Genomic DNA, 25404 nt, shown 5'->3' on the forward strand with positions numbered 1-25404 from the left:
GATCCTACAGACACTCTAATGCAGGGGTAGTCAACCTGTGGTCCTCCAGATGTTCATAGACTCCAATTCCCATGAGCCCCTGCCAGCATTTGCTGGCAGGGGCTCATGGGAATTGGAGTCCATGAACATCTGGAGGACCACAGGTTGACTACCCCTGCTCTAATTGATAGAAGAAGAAGGGGGTGATCCTGCCAAATCCCTATACCTTGCTGCGGCCCCAGACTTGTATAGCTTTTTGTCAGTGTCTTTGGCTATGCTGGGTGGCTACGCACAGGAAGTTGCTGGGTGAGGGGGGGGGAAACAACCACTTCTACCAGCAGAATATCTTTTGGATCCAACCATTGCCTCCCCGCCTGCCTCCCCCCCCCCAAACACACACACAGGGATCAACACCTGTTTGAAATATTTATTTGAGGAAACAGATGTTCAGAGGTTGCGATAAATCACTAGGACATGCCCTTTTCAGTTACGTCTGCCTGCAGCGAGACTTTCTTAAACAATTCTAATGCTTCAGTTTCTGTGCGATTTGTTTTATTGACTGCTTCCAAGTACATATAAAAAGACATGGGTGCACCGTTGACAGTACATTTGTTAAGATAGGCCAAAGGTTCACTTTTGTCTTACAAAAGGACAGAACCAAGTATAATGTACACAAAAAAACAGGAAGGAAAATAATGTGGGGAGGAAGAAATCCAAAGACATTTGAAATCCAAGAGGATTGGTTAAGCTTTACTGTTTTCATTACTTCCGTTTTATATTTTTTATATTGCGGGTAACCTGACACTTACTAAGTGCTTCCTGCCGCTTCCTGCTGAGAAATGCTTCACTACTGAAAGCAACAACATCATTAATAACCCTCTAGAGCAGGGGTAGTCAAACTGCGGCCCAGCGAATGCTGGCAGGGGCTCATGGGAATTGTAGCCCATGGACATCTGGAGGGCCGCAGTTTGACTACCCCTGCTCTAGACCTTCTTGCAGGCATCCAGTCCTTCACAGACCATGAGAGAGAGAGAGAGAGAGAGAGAGAGAGAGAGAGAGAGAGAGAGAGGGAGGGAGAGAGAGAGAGGGAGAGAGAGGGAGAGAGAGAGAGAGAGAGAGAGAGAGGGAGAGAGAGGGAGAGAGAGAGAGAGAGAGGGAGAGAGAGGGAGAGAGAGGGAGAGAGAGAGAGGGAGAGAGAGAGAGAGAGAGAGGGAGAGAGGGAGAGAGGGAGAGAGGGAGAGAGGGAGAGAGGGAGAGAGAGAGAGAGAGAGAGAGAGGGAGGGAGGAGAGAACTGGTATTTCATAACTTCCCACAGCCCTTTAAACACCACTCCTATTGAATTTGAATGTTGCAGGAAGAAACCAGACTCTTTCAACGCTTTTGTGGGGAAAATGGGTAAGAGATGTTTCTCTAAGTGCATCAGAGAAGTCAGTAGATCAGACTCTGTCTTAGCACAGAACATGCTTGTCCCCAAGCCAACATTAGCGAAAGAATGCCACGACTCTTTATGTACAAAGTACCTGGGCAGCAATATGGACTGAGCATCTTCCCTGATTTAATACACTGGAAATCCAGTCGTGTAACATTGCAAGTCCCTGCTTCTGCCCTGATTCGGATAGTCTCAGGTAGCCAGAGATGGGGGGAAAGGAACAGATTCTACTGAAGTGTTTCAGTATGCCTGAAATAACATACTGGATCATACAAATGAAGAGCAGAAGTGAATGGACAAAGGGTTTCTTCCCTTACATTTTCTTGCTTCCCATCAGTACCACAGAGCCATATTTTGGCAGAAGGTGAAACCAGGGTGTGGGATAGATAGATCCCCCCCCCAAACAAACAAACAAACTTGATGACTGCCTGCAACTAAAGAATGGGCCTCAGGGACAGAGCAGCTCAAAGAGTCCCACTGATGTCCAAGATGCTGAGATTAGTTTTAGCCTAACCTACCTGACAGGGTTGTAGATGCTCTATGACTCCTTAGTGACCAATCAAATGTGTGTCTCATCAAGGAATTTAAGCATCTCCTATAGTCATACCCACCAATCTAGTTGGTTCCGTAAAGAAATGATTGCACTGCACCAAAGTTATCCTGTGCATGCTCCATTTGTTCTAAACCTTTCGTACTTAAGTGCTCCGCATTTTGATTTCAACTGCTTATTTAAAGAATCTCTGGACTGGGGGAAGGCCACTGTAAAAGTTCTGGGAATCTCTTGGAGGGGATTTCTGAAGCCCAGGAAATGGTCTGTACTGACTTTCAAGTAGAGAAGAAGGAACCCAGTTCTGGATGGTACATCTTCAAGCTTCACAGCTTGTACATGACACAGCGACTGGAACAGCAAAAACTCTATTGACTTCTCTGGACATTTGTATAAATGATCCACTGCTCAAATGGGAAGGCAGCATCCCGACTTTAAATGTCTGGATGTAGTTATTGAAAGGTCAGTAAAAAGAAAATCACAAGACCATTACAGCAGCTTCCACTCCAATAGAACTAAAATCTAATTAAATTCATTGTATGCTCTATAACACAGCCATAGCTGTGTATATTCTGCACAAATCAAAATCCTACACCAAGGTAACCCAATTCTGCATAAGGAAAGCTGGATTCTCTGATCTATAGTTGCACCACTACTTTTTAGATGTTGTTCTGTTTTCATTATTCATTTCCGGAGAAAGGGAGGTATTCTAGGAGCTATGCAATATACCAAAGACCCCCTTCCTCTCAAAAATCAAAATTCATCTTCCTGGTTTCTGATTTCACCTAGACCTTTTGTTTTTGAAATCATCAAGTTCTGCTCTTGTGTCTCGTGATCATAGAATACACACAACCTGGGATGTATATAGCTTTTCATCCATAACCTCCTATGAATAACAGTCCTGTTCAGACAAATCCCGAATTATACATGCATTTTGGATCACCACCACATCGCTCTATGGCTCGTCCCCCTTTTTGTGTGCGCAACTGCAGCTGATGTACAGGCACTTGCAAGTTCTGAATGATTTGTGCGTGGAAAAGTGACCTTTTGGTGTTAAGGTCATACCTACAAGCCTCGTCTCCTTCTAACACTTATTTGCGGGGTGATGATGATTATAAATGAACTAGTTACCAAATGGGTTTCATTTTCTGGAATCTGTACTGTAATGTCATGTGCAAACAAACATTTACATAGTTATAGTGACACAGTCAGCCTGTTGCTAACTACCGAAAACTACTTACAAAGACCTCTTTTTATTTTTAATTGAACCAATGCAAAAACAGACATTTGATTCCCCTTCGCTGGAAGCATGGAAGTTAAGCCCTGTCGTCTATCCCTCAAGTTGAAATCTGCTTCATTGGTTGGAGATTTGGCGATACCTAGAAGGGAGAAGAGAAAGGGGATGACACATACTGTAGTAAAAAAGAATTAATGAAAATCACAGTATCAGGGCAGCTAGCAGAAATGCTGTTTTAAATAATGCTGTCAACGTATCTGGGGGAGGGGGGGGAGGGTGGAATGTTAACCTGTTGACACCATTATTTTCTCTAGTTATCTAAATTAATCCAGTTTGACACCACAAATTAGAAGTCAAGCAGCTTCAATAGGCTTTGCCCTGACTTAAGGAAACAGTTAATACCCATTATAGATGCTCTCCCCAGTTTCTCTAGCTAATGTCAGCTGAAAACCCTTGGTTGTAACACCCTAAAACAGACACCACGAATGCCAATTTCCTTCGGTGTATTTAACTATATTGCTCCCTGCCTCCTGTTGGCAAGATGCCTCATCACAGATAGCACAATTTCAATTAATCTCTCTTGCCTATGGACTTGCTGGCTGCATGGGACAACTGGTAATCATTCGAATTTGGGGTCAACAGTTCCTGATCAATTGGGTCTGCCGTTCTTTCAGACTAATCGCCTCACAAACCACATATCCCGCCCTGAACTCATTGGAGAAAAGACAGGGGAAGGATCAAACTCAAGACACAATGAATACTAACATTCAGCCACCATCTTGGTTGCCCTGGCAACAGGCAAGAGCTCAGGAGTGGATGCTTTTGTAAAGGCCTCGGGGAATGAGGAGGTTGACAGCTGGGGCAGGGGTGGCAGTTGGTCCGGGGGAAAGCTGGCTATGGTGGCTGCTACCCCCCCCCCCCCAACATATATCTGCTACCTGTGGCAAAATTCCCAAGTTGCTACATCTACAGAGCTAGCTCTGGTTTTCCAACATCGGAAAACGATATTTCTAGAACTTTCCTTGTTTATTTTCGCTCTCTTCTGAAGCAAGCCGACCACCAGCTGACTGCTTCAAGCAAAGATTCTCTTCATTCTGCTTTTAATCGTAAGAGTGGGAATGCTTCATCAGTACCTCGTCTCCTGAAAGACTGCAGGGCCAAGTGAAGACCAACAACACTATATTCCACGGCCTATATAAACCCCCCAAGAAGATCAGCCATTTTATGGGATAGACATTCCGTTGTCGGGTTACCCAGTTATTTGTACAAGCTGCTAAAAGTTAAGAAAGAGTTTGTAGATTTGAGCTTGCTAAAGGGCAAGGCTGATCAATTGGTTTTATTTGAAGCAGTCTAGACTATTTGCAATATTGTTTTGTGGACACGTTCTTTTGTGTGGCTTTGGCAACCCAACAACATTTGACATTTAGAAGAAAATAAGCCTCAATATTATCACACTATGCAGAAGCTGATCTATTTCAAACTCTTGTTTTTTTTTAAATCTGGAAGCAATCTTGTAATAAATTCACTCGGGGAAAGAAGTTGCTGACTAGGGATGGTTACTTGTAAAATTCTGTAAAATAAACATTAATAGAAGGGACTATGGGGAAGGCACTGGCAAACCACCCCGTATTGAGTCTGCCATGAAAATGCTGGAGGGAGTCACCCCAAGGGTCAGACATGACCCGGTGCTTGCACAGGGGATACCTTTACTTTTACCTTTACCTAGAATACAAGTACGGTTTAAGAAGCCAATTACATAGCCTTGCAAGCTGAAGTTCTTTTTCCTTTCTTTGTGCCATTTGGAAGCCAGGAACTCAACTGTTACGAATCACGTTTTTGTAAACAAATGCCTTTTTTTCCAAATTCACTTGAAATTTCCTCCAGAAGACCCTTCACTGGCCTTTTATATGTTCAATACAGGCACATCACCGGTCCCTGCATCCCTTTGCTCAATGGGGAATGTCATCTGCATCTTTACCAAGCCACATTCTAAGACATAAACAAGTTACAGTTAACCCAACAAACTATGACTTACAGCAAATTCACAGCCAGTGCTTTTCTTGATATCGTCCACAGACAGACCTTCCCAGATTTCGATCAGAGTCAGCCCGTTTTTCTTATCCACGTCAAAAACAGCCTATGAGAATTAGATTGTTTGTTAATGCTTTTGAACTAAAAGAACAGTAAGGGAAAACCATACCGATTAAGGCAGGAGACTGTGGACAGTGTTTGAACTGGTAAATACCAACTTGTGGCGCATACTGACTCTCCCTTTCTCCACATGCTTGGCACACAATATTACCAGGTTCAACCACTAGGGGGCATGTGACAATCAGCAGTCCTGCAAGAAGCCCTGGATCTGGGCGGCTGCTCCACCTCAGGCTATGCAGACCCTGGCCCCACTTGGGCTCTCAACTTGAATTTAGTCAACCATCCAAGGAAAACAGTGGATTTTCCCTGCACTACTCCCACTCTGAGAAGTCCCCTTCAACTTCAGAAGGAGTTATTCCTGGAACTGTAGGGCTCCCATGGACCAAGAAGCACACATGGCAAGGAATGACATAAAGTAGGGGGGAATTGTACATCCCACCTCTTACAAATACAGATGTGCTGATAAAAAATTGAGAAGGGACATTTTCATTTGCTTCCTGCTCCTTGCAGCATGCCTGATCCCCCCCCCTCCACCACCACCACAAAAAAATCGTTGTTTTCCAAAATGATTCTTTAGAATAATTTTTCCAGGGGTCATGAAAGATGCTTGAGGGAGGGGAATACTGGAAAGATCCACATCTGGCCACCTTGGCCTTATGAAGATATTGTGAAGATAAAAAATCCCACCCACCCCCATACCTAAGATGAAACAAATGTAAGAATACCTACCTTTTCTGTTATGATGCGATTCACACACTGCTTCCCAGTAATTGGCAACGTGCAGTTTTCCAGAATTTTGTGAGCATTACCCTAGAACAAAACCAGAAACAAGTACTAGTTGAATGTTTGGAATGTCAAGAAAGCAGGTTTAACTTTGAACTCACAAGGGCCATGGTAGAAACATCAGTCTTCACAAATGTATTTATTTATATTTAGATTTTTATACTGCCCCTCACAACAGTTTGTCTTGGGGCAGTTCATAAAATCCATAAAAATACATTATAAAAACCCGTAAACCCCCTTAATAATGCACATAGAAATAGAAATAAAAGCCAAAAAAAAATTGGTGTCATCATCACTCCAAACCAATAACTGTTCCAGCCAGGCCAGCATAGATGATCTATCAATCCTGCCAATTCCATCAATATATTGTGGCTGAACCCCTTACGAAGGCATTTCTGCATTCGCCACTCAGCTATTCTGGGCCCCCACATGATATGGACAAGTAATTCAATGATTTCTCAAACTTTACCCAACAGTTGACTTTTATAAAACTGCAGTGCCGTGTTTCAGAAGCAACAAATCAGGTCTCACCTGTTTGATCTCCCTAATTCCTGACATTCCTGCCCTGGTTTTTATTAACTCCCACCTGTGCCTGATCTCACCTCAGTATTAGTGTTAACTATACAGAGCAACCAAATGAGGGGGATAAATTACAGGGTTTCTTCTGTTACTGGTGATGCTTCCCTGTGGGGAACAGCAATTCTGATGCAGTTCCTTCCAAAAAAGCTGTTGCTTGGTGATTTCATCTGCACTGCAGGAGTGGACCACCCAAAGGCAGTTCCCCAAACTGCAACTTGACCTTTCAGTGGTTCTGGTTTATTAATAGTTATGGAAGCTAAGCTTTTGTTTTTTATGTATTAGATTGGGGGCTGGGGGAGTTTTAACAGCCAGATTTCCCAGTAGTATCACTTAGGTGAGCAACAAGCCCCAGATCACCACTATAAATAACTGCAAAGCTGTAGCCGAGTGCGGACAATTAAATAAGTGCAAGAGGTCCATGCTCAAAGAAGGTTCCCCATTCCCTCAGGTATACAAGAAATTCCACTTTCCCCCATGAACCACCCTTTCGAGAGGACCCTTCTGCCACACAGACTCTTAAGAACTGCACATGTTCACAGGGATGCAACAGCTATGGGAACGACAGTCAACAGGCCAGGGATGAGTTAACATCGGCTCTAAATAGCCCTGAGAGCTTGAAGAAGTGGGCAGTACTGGGAGGAAGGGCTTCAGTCACCAATTCATTGGTAGGACTGGGGTGAGAGACAGCCTTATTACTGCCACTAAAAGGGAAGGGCACATGAAGGATGGGAGAAGGAAACAAGAGCAGTGAAGCAGGGACAGGTTCATACATGAGATGGACGTTGTGAAGCTAGGAGGGGGAAGGCTGATAAAAGGAGATGGAAGATAGAAGAGGGGAAAGAAAGGATATGAAACCAGGATCAAGACAGAAGGGGCACTGTGGGATTAGGATGACCAGAAAGGATGTGGGGCATGAAGTATCTAAAGAGGGTATGATCAGACAACTGTAGAAGCAAATGGAAAGCTCACAAGAGGACTAGGGGCTTATAGAGGAGGAGAGAAGAATGATACAGATGCCTGTGTATAGGGTAACTAGCAACTGGGAAGGTGGGGAAATGATTCAGGAAAATGGTGATGGGTAGCTTCAATTCCAAACTCCTTCCCTCCCTTTCTGCATTGGTATTGGTTTTCCTAAAAAACTGAAGCCCCAATGCTTCAGGGCAAAAGTAACTGATACAAGATATTGATTGTGAAATCATTTGTGCTCTACTGTTCTACTCAAAAGAATAGTACAAACAGAGGTTTCTTTGATGAGCTAATCAAAGGCTCCTCTACTCTCCTTGAAGTCAGCTTTTATTGAAGAAGGGAGGAGGAGGAAGAGGAGATGATGGTGTCTTCAATGGGTAACCAGATCTTGTATTTTTATCCATTTCAGATTTAGGCCATTGGCTAGTTGGGTTGTGTGGGGTTTTTTTTCTTTCCTTGGAGTGGTGAAGAGAGCTATCTAAAGGTATTTTCACATGGGACACTGCATCAACGCGTCTCTCACATTTTGTATTCCAAGTATGATTGCTTTAATACAGAAAAGGGCGGAAATCTAATATCTATCTCAGCTCTTGGAGTAGAACAGTACAACATAAATGATTTCACAATCAATATTTTGCCATGTATCAGTTACCCCTGCCCTGAAGCACGAGGGCTCCAGATTTTTGGGGAAAAAACAATACCAATTCAGAAACGAAGGGCAGGTGAGGTGTTTGGAATTGAAAATACTATAGACATAGATAAATTTATCCCATATCTTGAATTTTACTAAGAGTAACGTTACACATGGATCCAAGTCTGATCTGGATGAATTTTAGCATTGTGAGCAGTTGTGGTAACAACTCTTTTGTGATTTCCATTTCAACCCTCGTGACTTCAATTTCAAGTTTTTGATTGTAGATTTCAAGAAGCAGCTTAGAAGAGTGTTGTGTCATTTTAAAGTGGAGGTGATTCTTTTAAAACTCTCATTCATCACCGGGGGATTAGTTTGCCTACTGTCTCATTCAGTGTGTGGATGCTCTCACTCCTTAAGGAATGATTTCTCAAGCAATCCTTTTGCGTGGGTGGCCTTGTGCTGTAAGTGGTTGTTTCGTTTTAATTTGTATCAGTTAAGATCTACGTCTCAAATCCAAGACAGCTAGATCACTGAAGGAATATGATGGGTCTTAAGGGAAGAACAGCTGGAACACCAATGACAATACTGCTGTACTGGTTACATTCAAAGACCTTCCAAGTTTCATTGCAGGAACAATTTATCTGCGCTATTTTTAAGTGTTCATCAACCCACCAGGGATACCGTTAAGGTCAAGTAATATCTCCTCTGAGCATCTTGCAGGGATTGAAACACACTGGCTTGCGGGAAAGAAAGATGGCTTTTAAGACAGCTGCCATAACCCCAGGCACTGATGTATTACAGAATGTCACAGTTAAAGATTATCTTACAGCCACCCATTATTACAGCAGCGGTTAAAACTGAACCACAGTCAGAAAACCATCAAAATGGAAGGATCGGCAAACGTCAGGACTTCACAAACAACAGGACAATCTTCCAACAGAGGCGAAAGTGGTTATGTTCTTCCCCTTGTCTCGAACCTCCACAACAGTTCAGTGCCTGAGAATGCTTCGTCTGGGCCAAGGGCCAAAATCTTTTTATGATTTCTAAAATGTACATTGTGCACTCCTAGACCACAGTGCTCTCAAAGCAGCCTGCCACTACTCGTCTGTTTGCTTCCCTGTATAATCTGTGCTCACGGATATTTTTGAGGGCCTGCGGAATGTCCCTAACTCCTGGGCTGTGTGTTTGTGTGCCAACACAGAAGGACAAAGATTATGTGACCTCAAGAGTACAAAATCTGCTTTTCATTGATTAGAGTCTCCAAGGGCCCTCATGCTAAGGCCCTCCCTCACATCAGCTCGGCCCAACACAAACCCTTTCTATGGTTCCCCCCCAAGGCAGCCCCTGGAATTCTGTCTCCCTAAACCTTCTCATCTTCTCATCAGCCTGCCACTCAGCTATCCTCTGCTGCCACAGTAAACTGGCAGAGCCAGAGCTTTCTCATCCATGGCCCCAACCTAGTAGGATGAACTCCCCAATGAGATCAAGGACTTATAGAAACTCAAACAGCTCCATACGGCATGAAAAACAGAGCTCTTCCACCAGGATGAGGACCCCAAAATCAACCCAGGAAACTATAACACCGACACCCAATACGTCCGTTTCATCTGTAAGGTCGTTTCTTTGTTATCTATTATATATCAGTTATCTATTACTGTTATATTTTTTTGTTTTAAGCAATTGCAAATGTTTAATGTATTTTCCTGTTTCTCTGTTCTATGTACACCACCCTGAGATGTCACCATGAGAGGCATATAAGCCGAATGAATGAATGAATGAATGAATGAATGAATGAATGAATGAATGAATGAAGGAAGGAAGGAAGGAAGGAAGGAAGGAAGGAAGGAAGGAAGGAAGGAAGGAAGGAAGGAAGGAAGGAAGGAAGGAAGGAAGGAAGGAAGGAAGGAAGGAAGGAAGGAATTAGCCACATACCAGAACATACAAACAGGAACAATGATGAAACCAAACAGAATGGATGTGTCCAAGTCAATTTTAAAAAATCAACAGAACAAGACAGGTCAATATAAATTAATAATCAAAAACCAAATCAATAAAAGCATGCCAATTAAAAGCCCACATAACAAATACAGAAGTCAGTACTCCCAGTATACAGGCACCTACTACAACAAAATTGAACTACTCTCATGGGTGCTGATGTAAGCTAGGAATGATTCGGAAATCAAATCAGATCTTCTCCTGGCATTTTGCAAGCCACTCATTCATAATATGGTCAACAAGACTAAGGCTATTGAAAACTGCTTCAGGAGGATGGTCATTTCTTAAGAAAATCCATTTGTGAGTCAGCTTGCCATACAGATAAAACTCCAAAGCAGGCCAGCAAGATTTCTCTCCATGTCCACCAGGCATTTGGTTGCGGTCAACTGAATCAGCAGCATCTACCAGGCCAGCAGAACCCCTCCCACAGAACCCCTCCCACAGAACCCCTCCCACAGAACCCCTCCCACACATCAAGCAAAACCTGGATTGGCCAACCAATGGGGTTACTGTTAACTTATTAATGTTTCAATTAGTAAAGCTATTGCTATCTCTAGATGTTATTGTTTTTACTGTTACATTAGTTATTATCAGATGTTATTACTGAACCACATTGTACCTGTATTTTGATTTCCACATTCTCTGTAAACTGCCCTGAGCCACAAGGGGAGGGTGGTATATAAATATAAAAGAAATAAATAAACATAGGAGCCTAGAGAGATCAGTCACACAAAGTGACTTTGTCATGGATTGCAGATAAAGGGCACTGAAATGGACAGCTGGCTGCAAAGGATGTTATTACTTCCAAGGTTATGAAGCAGCATGGATGGAGAGCGAGAGTTAAAACACATTTGTCTGCCTTGAGAGTCGCAGTCGTTTAATAGCTTCCAGAGCACTTGTCTGTGGTTGGCACTGTTTGCTTACTTCTTTGCCTGCTTAATGCTTTCTCCATTCATGCATTTGTAAATCGGATATTCCAGGAAGACTACCCTGGCAGTGCATTTTGCCTCCCAAGGAAAATGATCACGTAAAAGAAGCCTGGAGAAGAACCAGGAAGTGCTGTGCAATTTTACTTAGTGATAACAATACTGTCCAATTCTAAGTGCCGGCACTTTCTGTGGACTCTGCGACTAATCTTGGAACTTTTTTGCAGTACTCGGAGTGTGCTGGCAAGCTCCCTACGGAATATAGATGGGCCTGACCTTTCTCTGAGGATTTTGCAGCCTCAAGTAAAATTAACAAGGCAATGATGACAACGAGGCAACCCACTGCAGGAAGGAAAGCAAGCAGAAGGCATGGAGAAGGTTCGGGAAAAGCTCTGTCAAAGACAAGAGATTTGGAGGAGGCTCAACAAAGAGAGGAGGAGACTGCTTGTTCCGCAGAGTGTGACAAAAGGCAGAGACGTGTGGAGGAGGAAAAAGCCAAAGGAGGCGAGGAGAGACAAGCTTCAGCTGAAGCAATATTTTCAGTCTCGAGAAATCAAGGTGGAGAGACCAGATCTTACCTTTGCCGAGTGCTCCATGGTGACCACCACTTTGGTTCTTGAACTGGACACCAAGTCCATGGCACCTCCCATTCCTTTCACCATCTTGCCCTAAAAACACAGGTTTCAAATAAAGAGGTTTAAAGCAAACAAACAAAAACGTCTGAAGCTCTTGGCTTTCAAAGCTTGAAAACACAACTAAAAACCTGACCAAAAAAAAAAATACAGAATTAAGCCAATGTACACTGAATCGGCTTAACCTGAATTATTTATTATTATTAATTTACCCAACACCTTACGGCTTCACAATCCCATCTCAATCACCTTCGCATCAATAATTCAACTTCCCATTTCACATATGGGAGGCGAAAGGCCAGAGACAAATATTATCGCTAAGAAGAGCCAATCGTGGTTCTGCCCCAGGTAACGTTTAGCATGATAAATGGATGCCATGTTGTGCAGGAACTTCTCCTGCCCAGCCAAGCAGCTGTCCATAAAGTAAGGGAGAGGAAATTTGTCTAATTACTGCTCTAAATAGTAAAAAAAGATTCCATTCACACATTCATATTTCAACAGGGTTTTGGAATTAGGGTTGCCAACTCCAAATCAGGAAATTCCTAGAGAGTCTGGGGTGGAACTTGAGAAAGTAGAGTTCGGCAAGAGGACAAAGAGCAGAAAGGATGTAAAGCCACCAAATCCCCCCCCCCCCAAAAAAAAAGAATTCTCCCACTTCCTTCCGGAGAACTGATCTTCGTAGCCTGATAATAAGCTGTAATTCCAGGAAAACTCCAGCCTGGACCTTGACAATCCCAATCTGAATTCAGTTCTCCACTATAGAGATTCAGTATTGAGCAACTGGCCTTTGCTGAGGATCTAAAAATATCCAAGCAGCAGGACAGAAATACATTACTAGGACCATCATCATCCTACCACCTTGGTTTATATATTCAAATCTCAGAGTCTGGATATTTTCCACAAGATTAGAGATTTAAATGGAACATCCTATGACATTTGCGAAAGAACTAAAATACTGTGGTAGAAGTGCCAACTCGAACTTATTAAAATATTTACATCCCTCCATTTCTCCAGGCAGTGGCTAGCCAATGGCAATGGGCAGAGATTAGCACAAACAGAATAAATGGCAATGCTAAAGTACAAGTCATTTGGCAAAGATCTAGCACAGCCGTTCTCAATTTTCTTACCACTGAGAAACCCCTTAAGCATTCTTCAGGCTTCAAGAAACCCCAGAAGTGACATGATTGTACAGAACATGATTGGGAAGCAGAGCCGTATACATACCTACGTATCTGCCCCAAGCTCCATTCACAACCTGGATCCGGCAGCCCTAACCCCCAATACCCCACCATTAACCAGGGGGCAGGGGAGAGTCTCACAACCCCCAAATCAGTAAAACAGTCAAAAGTACTGCCAGAAGTATGTGGCCAGTGGAACAAAATTGGCACACAAATTTATACAGGGAGAGGTAGTCCATCAAATCTACGGGTCCAAGGTTGTGTTGCTAGGCCAGACTCCCCAGAGGTCAGAAGCTAAGTAGAGTCAGCCCTGATTGGCACTTGGATAGGAAACCATTTAGGATGTCCAGGATTGCTATACTGAGGGCGGCAAAGACAAACCATCTTAGTTATCTCTTGTTTTGAAAATCGTATAGGGCAGGGGTAGTCAACCTGAAGTCCTCCAGATGTCAATGGACTACAATTACCATGAGCCCCTGCCAGCATTTGCTGGCAGGGGCTCATGGGAATTGTAGTCCATGAACATCTAGAGAACCACAGGTTGACTACCACTGGTATAGGGTCACCGTAAGTCAGCTATGATTTGATAGCACTTTACACACACAGGTTGTGAAGGGCCTTAAGGGTAAAAAGCTGGGCTTATGGAATCAAGCAACCAATGAAGCCCTTTCAGGACAGGTGTTTGAAGTGGCTGGTCCTAGATAAAGACTCACATATTTTGCATTTGTTGAAGATTCCCAGCCATTATTAAAAGGCAGCCCCTACAAACCACAGTAGCCAGGATCGGTGCCGCAAGAAATCTAAACAAGATGACAATTTGTGTTCGAGATCCAAACAAAAGAAGGTACTCTTAGCAACAGGGATGACCTGCTTTTCCACAAGTGCACCCTCAGGCTGTTTCCATGATCTGTCAAAGACAGACTCGCCCAATTTGGTTCCATAACAGCTTTAGGCTAATTTCATATTCACATTTTCAAAATGCACTTCCTCCTTGATCAGCTCCATTGGCAAGCCTTTTGGAAAAATGAGGCAGCCTGCCCTGAAGCATGGATTAAAATAGGGTTTTTTTAAATACAACATAATTAAATAAGATGTCAATTATAGCAAGCCTCTTGTATTAATAGCCAGGTTTTAAAAGAAATCAGAAATCAATACAAACATATTAAAATCTCAGTGATAAACCGTACAGACTTAAGAAGACCAATAGCCTTCTGAACCCCACTGGGTTTTAGAATGGTGCTTTCTCTGGTTAGGATTGCACTGGAAGTGATGGATCACTATTGTGAATTTTCTACTAGACACAGGATTACCAGAGCATCACAGGTGCTAGGAATCCATGAGAGGTCATCCTGGATAATCAAAAAAGCCCTGTGTGTAAAGGCAAAGGTATCCCCTGTGCAAGCACCGAGTCATGTCTGACCTTTGGGGTGATGCCCTCTAGCGTTTTCATGGCAGACTCAATACGGGGTGGTTTGCCAGTGCCTTCCCCAGTCATTACCGTTTACCCCCCAGCAAGCAAGCTGGGTACTCATTTTACCGACCTCGGAAGGATGGAAGGCTGAGTCAACCTTGAGCCAGCTGCTGGGATCGAACTCCCAGCCTCATGGGCAGAGCTTTCAGACACATGTGTATATATTATAACATCCCATTGACTTGGTCAGTAGTAACCATTCAGGAGGAATTCGGTCTTTTTAGATTTATAGGCAGCAATCCCAAGCACACGTGCCCAGAAATAACCTCATAAGAAGAGCCCTGCTGGGTCAAACCACTGGCCATCTCATCCAGCATGCTGTCTCACACAGTTCCTCTGGAGGGCCAACAACAGGGCATTGAGGCCAAGGCCTTCTGCCAATATTGCTTCCTTGCTCTGGGATTTGGAGGTTTATGGTCTTTGAACCTGGACACTCTCTTTAGTCGCTGTATAGTAGCCTCTGATAGACCTATCCTTTTTTTATCTATCTATCTATCTATCTATCTATCTATCTATCTATCTATCTATCTATCTATCTATCTATCTATCTATCTATCTATCTATCTATCTATCTATCTATCTATCTACCTATCTACCTATCTACCTATCTACCTATCTACCTATCTACCTATCTACCTATCTACCTATCTATCTATCATACTTATATACCGCCCTCCCCGGAGGCTCAGGGCGGTTTACATCATAACGAGGAACAATACATAAAACAGTCTATAAAAACATGTAATAACCATATACTAATAACTAATAATTGTAACCAGATAACAATACAACAGCACGGTATAACGGTATAACAATATGGCAGTACAAACAGGTCCAGAGTTTATTGATGGAATTCTGAGGGGGGGGGCCTGGGTGGAGCAGGGGCCCTTGGTTGCTGTTGATTACGTCTGGTCTCAGCCAAATGCCTGGTGGAAGAGCTCCTTTTTGCAGGCCCTGCGGAACTGTTTAAGCTCCGTCAGGGCCCTGATTTCCTCTGGGAGCTCATTCCACCAGGTAGGGGCCAGAACAGAGAATGCTCTGGCCCCTACCTGAATATGTCTAATCCCCAGTTAATTTTGAATATGTCTAATCCCCAGTTAATTTTGAATATGTCTAATCCCCAGTTAATGCTGTTGATGTCTGTAGCCATAGCTACATCCTCTGGAAGCAAATTCCACATTTGAACCACTTGCTGTGTCCCTCCTTAATCTGCTGCCTATTAGCTTCACTTGGTGAGAAATCTAGCCAGGCCAGAGACCACAAGCTCTGCCTCATCACATGCGATTCTAGAATGTTCTCTGAATTCAGTCTCCGCTCCCCTCCATCCTCACTAGCTTTGTTCATCTTGACAAGGGCCTTCCTACACCAAGTTACTCAAAGACTCCCAAAAGGCTATCCGCTCTGAAGATCACCATTCCAGGAATCAATCATGCCATTATCACAACACTGGATGAAGCTCCCTTGTACTGAATTAGACCATCAAGACTCTGCTCAGGCTGGCAGAAGCTCTCCATGTTCTCAGGCAGAGGTCTTTCACATCTCCTTACTGCCTGGTCCATTTAACTAGAGGTGCCAGGGCTCGAACCTGGGACCTTCTGCATGCAAGGGCTCTTTCGCTAAGCCACAGCCCCTCCCCAAGGCAGAGGCACCCAGATAAAAGCATTTAGAAATGAGGCTGGTAGTTAAGCAGACACGGCTATACAACATGTACGAGTACCCAAAGGTGTTAAATGAGATTCTATTAATATTCCCCTTCCATCGAAAGAGCTCATGATTAAAAATAACTGCATGAAAATCCGTGTTCAGCAATATGTTAACTTCATTGATTTCTAAATCTGCCACGTACAAAAAAGTATCAACAACTAACAGCAAGGAAACCCTGGACAATTTTCTCTTCCTCCCTGGGAGAATATGCTTCCTATATACTTTTACAGTAAAATTTAGCAAGGAATATTAATAATATCCACTGCTCAAAACAGCCCATTACAGCAAGTTCATTAAAAAAAGAAAAAAACACCATGTCCTTTTCCAGTACTGTTTCCCATTTCTTCCCCCTCCCCCCATTAAAAAAGTGCATTTGCTAGACTAAAATGGTGATGAATTGGTCTGAAAATATACTTGTTCTGTCAGTTTCTCTCCCATTGATTAACAGCCTCAAAAACGGGACTTTTACCAAAGCATTATCATCTCCTCTGCCAGTTCTGATAGCTAGAGTAGGTTTTCTAGAGGAGAAAAGAGGTGAAGGGGAACAAAAGACCAAAGGAATACCAGGAAATTACTAAAATGCATCCTCTCTAGAGAAGAATTGTTAAAAGTAGTCATTTAATGGTGGCTGGTTAAAGAGCCTTATCACATGATGCACAATACATGCTCAAGCGCTTACCAGACAGGCTAGAATCTGTTCCTGCATCCTCAATGCGACATCTCTAACAACCTTGGTTATGGCGACTACCTTGACAATTTAATTTTACTTTTTTTTAAAGCAAAGCTGGGACGGTGTGATCTTCCTGTAAATAACCCAGTCCTGTGGGTCTTGGGGGATGTGGCGATGGGAGCAGAATACAAAATGTAACTCTGCAAGTCACAGTAAAGCGCTGCCCAGGACGTTTTTAGAAAGAAGATACTGCTGAACACATCCCACTTATGTGGTATCTTTTACATCTGCGTTGACAACATCAAAGATTGTATGGTAATGTGGTCAGAGTAGGAGCAAGGAAACTCTTATTCAAATACTTCTCCGAAATGAAGCTCTGGACGACCTTGACCTGATCAATTTCTCTCCCACAGCCACCTTGAGCTTCTAAATTTCTCTCCCAATGGTACTTACTTCATAGGACTGATGTGAGGAGACAATGGGGTGGGGAAGCACCATGGTTTAGCTCAGGGGTAGTCAAACTGCGGCCCTCCAGATGTCCGGGGACTACAATTCCCAGGAGTTGTATTTGCTGGCAGGGGCTCCTGGGAATTGTAGTCCACGGACATCTGGAGGGCCGCAGTTTGACTACCCCTGGCTTAGCTGCATGAACAGAACCGTTCTGCATTAACAATGACTTCCCAGCGCTCTCCTCCCACTACTATATGCCCTGAAATTTTGCCCCTGAGGGGTACCGAACTCCCAGGTATATTTGTAGGGGTTGAAGTGGAAGCTGGTGGTGTGTGGGAAGGACAGGGGAGGTGAAAATAATACTCCTGCTCTTCTACATAGCAGTGCATACTATGAGCAGAAAAGGAGATAAGACTTTATGCCTATATAGCTCTCCTAAAACTCCTTTGAGGAAGGGCAGGATGAAGAAATCATGGACAGATAATGTCTGTGTATTTTCCACCTGTGGCCAGCAGCTGCGATCCAGAAAAAAACTGGATATGAGATCAAAGGTAGAAAGAAAAACTACTATAAGAACCTTTTAAAAGATCATTTTATCACAACTACGTCTCTCTAAATGCCCTGAATTGTGATATTAATTCTTCATTCACACCATTAATGTCTTGGCTAACACTGACCACTGCAAACAGAAACAAACAGAAATGTTAATAATAAACGACTTTGCCTTGCTTGTGGTTTCAGTGGGTGGGTATGGGTGAGTGGGGGGAATTTAGTGAAGGTCAGCTGACATAACCCAAAAGCAAACCCAAGGCATTATAATGTGTATATAAATCTCTTTCAAATTTAACTTAGTAAGTCACATGCTGCATTTTAAGATATATATAAAAAAAACCCACATTTTAAAACACTGAAAATCTTTTTTGCATAAAGACTCCACAAGGCAGCTTCTGACATGTCAGGTCTTTGGGGTCAGGAAGGAATCTTCCTCCAGACTATATTGGCCCAGGGATCCTGGAATCTGTTTGCCTTCCTTTGGGTACAGGGCAGAGGTCACTGGGGGTGGAGAGCTGTGACTTTCCTGCACTGTGCAAGTGGTTAGACTAGATGACCCTTGGTGTCATTTCCAGCTGTTTTTATAAAGAGTAATGCTATGCACACAAAAAACAGCCAGTGATAAAACACCATTAACATCAACAGGAAAAGTCAATCTTTCCAGGATCCAAAATACATGTTACAGCTTTAAAAAAAAGAACAAAAGTCGAATAAATCAGAGCAAGTAAACTGTTAAAGGCATTATAAAAATGAATGCTGTCCAGGATAAATAGCATTTAGACCCAAACAATTTTTGAGAGGAGGGGGGGGGGAAACAACATTAGCGGTAAGTTCATATGCTAACTGCAAAACTTTTTCCCAAATTTATTCTTCAGGATTCATCAACTATTATACCCAGGGATATCTTTGTCACTGGTTCAATGCTTTATTTGATCTTGTGCATTGTAACAGCAAGACCAATATTTATGGCACTAATACTTATAAATCTGTGGGAGAACACATCCATCACTTTAGGCAGCCCTCTACCCTTGTAGCCCTCCCTCTTAAATTGTGAGATTCAACAGCTCAAAGCTATCTGACCAATACGTTTGAGGCTCCTTCCTCCTCTCTGCCGCCAAGAAAGGCAACAAAATTCTTTGCAAAATTCATTTCATGGCACACCGATTCTAGACACTGGAACCCAGCAAAAGAACTGAGGCTGTACTGTTCCTAAAAGCAGTGATCTCTCACACACTCCAGACAAAAACCAAAGGATATCCACGGCAACTAGAGCTTCAAATACTATTTAAATGCCAGTCCATGTCAGTTTTTCAAATGCTTTTCACATGATGCTAAATCAGGGGAAATGTGAGCAGCCATGAAAAGCCCCCAAACAAGAACAAAATCTGTGTAATAACTTTTATTAGCACCTACCAAGTTAACGCTAGAAAACGCTAGAGGGCGTCACCACAAGGGTCAGACATGACCCAGTGCTTGCATGGGGGATACCTTTACCTTTTTACCTTTACCAAGTTAACACAAGACATCTGTGATGATTTCCTGAGGTTAAACATTACCCAGTAGGATTTTTTTTGACACTTTTCTCCACCTTTCTCATCCTGTTGGAGAAGTCCAGCAGGAAAAGCAACATTTGAGGAAACACAAATTTATTTATTTCACTTTATTGGCACCCACTTTTCTTCCCAATGGGGACCCAAAGTGGTTTACAGCATCCTCCTTCTCCATTCTTTCTCGATTTTATCCTGACAGTGTGTCAGTGGTCCAAGGATACCCGATAAGCTCGTACAATAGAGTGGGAATCCAAACTTGGTTCTCCCCGATCCTAATTCAAGACTATACCACACTGGCTCTCGGTATACTTCTCCCCCAAATAAACTTGTGGCTGCTATGAATTACTAGGTAAAGGGACAGGAGGATATGTTTTTAATTTGTTTAAATATTTACAAGCCTATTATTTTCCTTGGTAGAAATTGGTAGAGATTCTTTTAAATGAACAAGAACAAAGTTTATTTAGCAACACATACACACACACACACCTAGAATCATAGAATTGGAAGGGGCCATACAGGCCATCTAGTCCAACCCCCTGCTCAACGCAGGATCAGCCCTAAGCATGATGTAACTATGTAACACAAGGAGAGTTGAGATGTTAAGGTTTTAAACTGTGTATACCTGGGGTTCGGGGAAGAAGTGTTGGATCCCTGAAGAACGAAAAATGAGTCTGCTTCACCGCATTTCCCTAAAACCAGGCACAGATGCCTTCCCTAAATCCGTAATGTTGTCTCTCTTCAATTCACAGCAGGTTTTTGTCTTTAAAATGAACAAAACACGCCTGCTTTGCACACACTGGTAACATTCAGGTTTGCTTAAAGCATCAAATCTCACAAGAAAAGCAAAAGGCACCATAAACCAGATATCAATCAACTTCCCTTTGATAACGCCTTGAGAATGAGACAGGGTGTTTTTCCAGGAACCCTAAATTGGTGCCAGGTGAGAAGAACTCCTGGCATCGAAATATCACAAGTTGCGGGCTCCCAGTGGGAAATTAATTGACTCTGGACTCCAGAAGCACACAACAATAAAGAAGAAAATTCTTACAAAAGGAAACTTGTCAGGTGGGCTTTGAAACGCTTGTTATTATAAATGAGGTTGCCTTAGGGAGTTTATTAAATTTCTTCTATCACTTATATTTTTCAGAGTTTCAGCAATTCGCCTATGAGCCGCATGATTCCTTACTGAAAAGTACAACGCCTGGAAACAATTTGAATACAAAGCGAGGAAAGCACTGACTTCGAGCAAAAGATTTCTGAGAAAGTAGTTACAAACTCTCTCCTGTAGAGAACTCCCCAAAAGCGGGGGGGAGAGGAAAGGGAGAAATCTTCAAGCACACTGAAAAGTTACCAGCTACAAAGTAAGCAGCAGAGATTCAGCAGCTAGCAGTAATGTTTATTCCAAGTTGAAAACAGACAGAACATTCCCATCGGTTCTGTTTTACATTGTGTATCCGTGGCATGGCTTTTAGAATGGCCACTCTGGTTACTCAGAGAGCATATTCGTTGCTGTGGGTCACCAGTACAAGTTGCTCAGACAAGATGCATACACTGAAGCGGGATTTTTTAGAAAAAATTAAAGATGAATTACAATACAAACATATATTGTATGGTTTTATTGAAGAAGGAGAGGGGGTGAGGAGGAGGAGAAGGAGAAGGAGAAGGAGAAGGAGAAGGAGAAGGAGAAGGAGAAGGAGAAGGAGAAGGAGAAGGAGAAGGAGAAGGAGAAGAAGAAGAAGGAGAAGGAGAAGGAGAAGAAGCAGCTAGATTTGAGTCCAGTAGCACCTTAGAGACTAACAAGATTTTGGGGTTGTGAGCTTTCTGGGTGTCAAAGCTCCTTCCCTCAGAAACAAGAAGGGAGCTTTGACTCCTGAAAGTTCATACCCTGAACTCAGCTGATCAGGAGAAGGCTGCTTCATCATGTGCTCCCCCCCCCCTTCTCCATTCATTTCCCACCACCAGAAAACACAAACGGGACTGTGTTTTACCTTCCTGATCTCCAAAAGACTGTGGACACTTTTCAGAAGATTTTATTATACCTTTGACAAAGTAGCTTTGCAGCAATGCAGCCCATGCTTTTTTTTTTTTTTTTTAATTCTCGGAGGTGGAAATGGAGACGGGAGGGAGGGTGCAATGCTACAGCCATTATCACGCCTTTCCACCTCCCAACGGTTGCCCCTGGTTGCTCCCTGATGAGAAGCGAGATAACAAGTGACAAATCCAGTTTTGCTAATTTCTCTTATCCCAAGGCAAATCTGACCAAAACTCAAGCCAGACCCTGGACGACCTTGGGATGCAGACAACGTCATGTGGAGAGGGTTCTAAAACCCACCAGCAACCGAAGGCTGTCCAGAGGTTGTTTCTTCGTGCAGAAACGGTCTATGTTTTTACACGTAGTGGCTAAAAAGCAGCCAGAACTACTTGCAAGAGCCATAACATGTAGAATAGGAGATAGCACTGTGAAGGACAATTTTTACTGCTTGGAAAGAGACCTGTGTGTGTGCGTGCGTGTGTGTATGCACATCAGGAAGGAAGGAAAATAGGGAACAAGAATAGAGCCTGGTGGATCCTGGGACTTAGCTTCACTTTTCCTTGGAACCACATTATGTAGTGCTGGTCTACATGACACTAAGGTGCTTCTGGGCTCAAATCTAGCCATTCTATGGCAGACTAATAAAAGCTGCCCTCTGAAATGACACACAAATATACAATAGCAAGATAAGCATGGGGCAGAGGATGCAACTGGCCCATGCCAATGAAATGTGCATGCATTATGAAGGAGCCATTCCTGAAAGCCTGTATGACAATCCGAATTTTCCAGAGCCTCAGGCTCTTTCCCAAGAGCTGCTACCCAAGATCCAGGGAGATTCCAAGCACCTCCTCAATACTAAGCACATAGTCTACCTTTCTCCCATCTTCAGAGTACTGTAGCAGGCCAAAGGTGAGCAAGCACCCCAGAGAACTAGGACTGAAACTATTTGGGCTCAGGGAGACTTACTTCTGAATAAATTTCCATAAGATCTATCGGCACAACAGCTGCAAACTATGGTCCCAGGGCTCTGAAATTCCACCCAGCACTCATAAAAACATGCTCTGAAGCATTCTTGTGCACTTTTAAGCAAGCTACGGAAGTACAATTGAGTCTTTTAAAGCTGGTTTAGGAATGATTGGTACTGCTGAACTTTTTATTAAACATTTGTTTCATTTCTCCAGATTGTTTTATTACTGCAATTACTTGGTTTATATCATTAGAGCAGCTCTACTGTAAAAATACTTCAATTTAGCCACCTCAAGCCTGTGAGCAATTGGGTTATAAGTCGGAAAAGAAAGCCTGAAGGAGGAAAGAGGAGAAAATGAATTAGGGATGAGGCACTCAGAATCAACACTCAGCGCCACAGTCAAGTTCTCACAGTGTTACACTCAAACTGGGATGCAGGAAAGGGTAAGTTCACCTTTGGCAACCTGGAAGAACTATCAATAGAGGCAAGGTACAGACAAGATCAGCAACCAAAGGATGCAACTAAAAAGCACCCATCTGGACAAACTGGAGCATTTCACACTAAATAGTACACCTGAGACAATAAAGTCAGCTTCCTAAATCTTCCCTTAATTGCTTTGGAATGCAGACACGGTTTCGGCTAATTCAGGTCCCCCTCTGCTACAGCTGCCAAAATCCAGGCGGTAGCTGGAGATCAAGTCACCTAGAGAAAAATGGCTGCTTTGGAAGGTGATTTCTATGACATTATACTCCATGGACACCCATCCCCTCCCCAAACCCTGTCCTTCGCAGGCTCCACCCTGCAGAATATCCAGGTAGGTCCCAACCCAGAGCTGATAAACCCAACCTCAATAACTGCAGATTCTCAACAACATTTGAGAAAGTCAACAGGAAGCACAAAAATGTTTTTCATCCACTCACCGGAATCATCCAGTTGGCTAGGTCACCGTACTTGGACACCTGCATTGCTCCCAGCATAGTCAAATTGACATGGCCGCTGTTGATCAACAAACAATGAAATCAGCATCCACTTGCGATCAGCATCAGGCATTCTGGCACACCTTACAGCGCCATCCTAAACAGAGTTCCAGCCTTCGAAGTCCACTGATGTCAACAGGCTTAGAAGGAGGTTACTCTGCTTGGGATGGCACTGCAGAGCTGCATTTCTAAGAGCATTTATTAAGAATTGTTATTTATTTATCGTATGGCATGTGTAGCATAGCCAGGAGATCAGTTAGCCACTGTCTCTTTCTGCATCATGACCCCTAGTATTCCTTGGAGGAACTCCATCCACATACTTGAAGGTCTCCCATCCAAATACTAGCCAGGGTTGGCCCTGCTTAGCTCCCGAGATCTGATGGGGTCAAGCTTGCCTGAACTATCCAAGTCAGGTATTCATTAAGAAGACCTACTGAGAAAAAGAGGCTTAACTTCTAAATACACATGCTCCTGTTTGAACGGAGAGGTCTGCAATCCCACCGCGTACAGACCAGGCTACAGGTCCCCCTTGTTTGGTTATCTAAGGGTCAAATCAGACATTCTAAGAGGGGCAGAATTCTGGCTCCTCTACTATCAATTCACTCTTCCTTGAAATGCTCAATGCAAGTATTTGAAAGGTTGCCACTTGGAGGAGGGCAGGATACTGCTTCTGTTGGCTGCAGAGGAGAGGACATGCAGTAATGGGTTTAAACTACAAGTACAACGATATAGGCTAGATATCAGGAAAAACATTTTCACAGTCAGAGTAGTTCAGCAGTGGAATAGGCTGCCTAAGGAGGTGGTGAGCTCCCCCTCACTGGCAGTCTTCAAGCAAAAGTTGGATACACACGTTTCTTGGATGCCTTAGGATGCTTAGGGCTGATCCTGCGTTGAGCAGGGGGTTGGACTAGATGGCCTGTATGGCCCCTTCCAACTCTATGATTCTATGATTCTATACCAACCTCTAATGAGCATCTGCCCAGAGGCAAGGGAATGCAATGACGGTAATAAGGCCACATATTAGTTATGAGGGACAAAGACAACACAAACTTGGAGCACCTCCCTGACTCGCAGGACTGATTGGACAGTTTGATCCTGTTTTATCCTCAGAGGGTGTTTGTTTGCATTTCCACATGGACTAGCCTAGCTCTGTTGCAGTGCCAGGATTCCACCGGGAACATTCCGACGTCTGTCACATGACCCCCCCCCCCCCCCCAGACTGACAGCCTGATTCAAAGTTGCACGCCGCCCCAAGCATAGCCCCAGAGCTCCAGCACAATCAGGGGATTCCTGATACACACCAGGTCACAGGTATCCTATGCCCACAACACTGAGGCCCACACAAAGCTGTCCCCTAACACTGTAACAGGGGTGGCCTGACTGTGGCTCTCCAAATGTCCATGAACTACACTTCCCAAGACAACTGACCGTGGGCCTGCCCTCTGAGTACGGAGCAAAACAAAGTCACCCGTTACGTACCCTCTGATCATCGCAAAAGATTCGTCGCTAGAGAAGTACGATGCTCCTGGAAGCACGGTGACCGTCTCTTTTCCTGAAAAAGAAACAGGATGCTACGTTTGTAAGAGCCCAACGGAGAAACCCCTTCTTTTGGCCTACTTAAAAGACTTGTAGAACCCCTTTGTAGAACTCTTTGCAGAAGAGACTATACCAATAATCCCGACATTTCTTTTGCAGGTACAGTCCCGTCAACGTTAAGCAAACTATACCAGAGCAAAGGTTTGAGACAACATACCCTCTTGACACTGACTCAGTCTGGGTGGCATCTTGAACTTCGTTTTAGTTATTTCATTCCTTCCTGATAGGGACCCAGAGCAGCTTACGTCATTCTGTTCCTCTGCTCCATTTTATCCTTACAACCCTGTGATATGGGCTAAGCTGAAAAGGTGAGAAGGGCCCAAGGGCACCCAGAGAGCTCCCATACCACAAGTGGGGATTTGAATCTGGTTTTCCCCGTTTCTGGAATGGCATTCTAA

General features: G+C 43.5%; 1 protein-coding gene across 1 annotated transcript in view; it reads right to left on the bottom strand.

Annotated features, from left to right (window-relative positions):
• Positions 1-392: 392 nt before the first annotated feature.
• Positions 393-25404, bottom strand: part of OXCT1 (3-oxoacid CoA-transferase 1) — a 71454-nt gene continuing 46442 nt past the window's right edge. Inside the window, exons 12-17 of the mRNA XM_077347049.1 lie at positions 24890-24962; positions 23354-23429; positions 11806-11895; positions 6074-6154; positions 5229-5330; positions 393-3335 (exon numbers count right to left, since the gene is read on the bottom strand). Of these exons, the coding sequence (XP_077203164.1) occupies positions 3294-3335; positions 5229-5330; positions 6074-6154; positions 11806-11895; positions 23354-23429; positions 24890-24962 (464 nt within the window). The 3' untranslated portion in view covers positions 393-3293. The remainder of the gene's footprint in view (positions 3336-5228; positions 5331-6073; positions 6155-11805; positions 11896-23353; positions 23430-24889; positions 24963-25404) is intronic.

This window comes from Paroedura picta, chromosome 7, assembly GCF_049243985.1.
Source record: "Paroedura picta isolate Pp20150507F chromosome 7, Ppicta_v3.0, whole genome shotgun sequence".
In the NCBI taxonomy this organism is placed as follows: Eukaryota; Metazoa; Chordata; class Lepidosauria; order Squamata; family Gekkonidae; genus Paroedura; species Paroedura picta.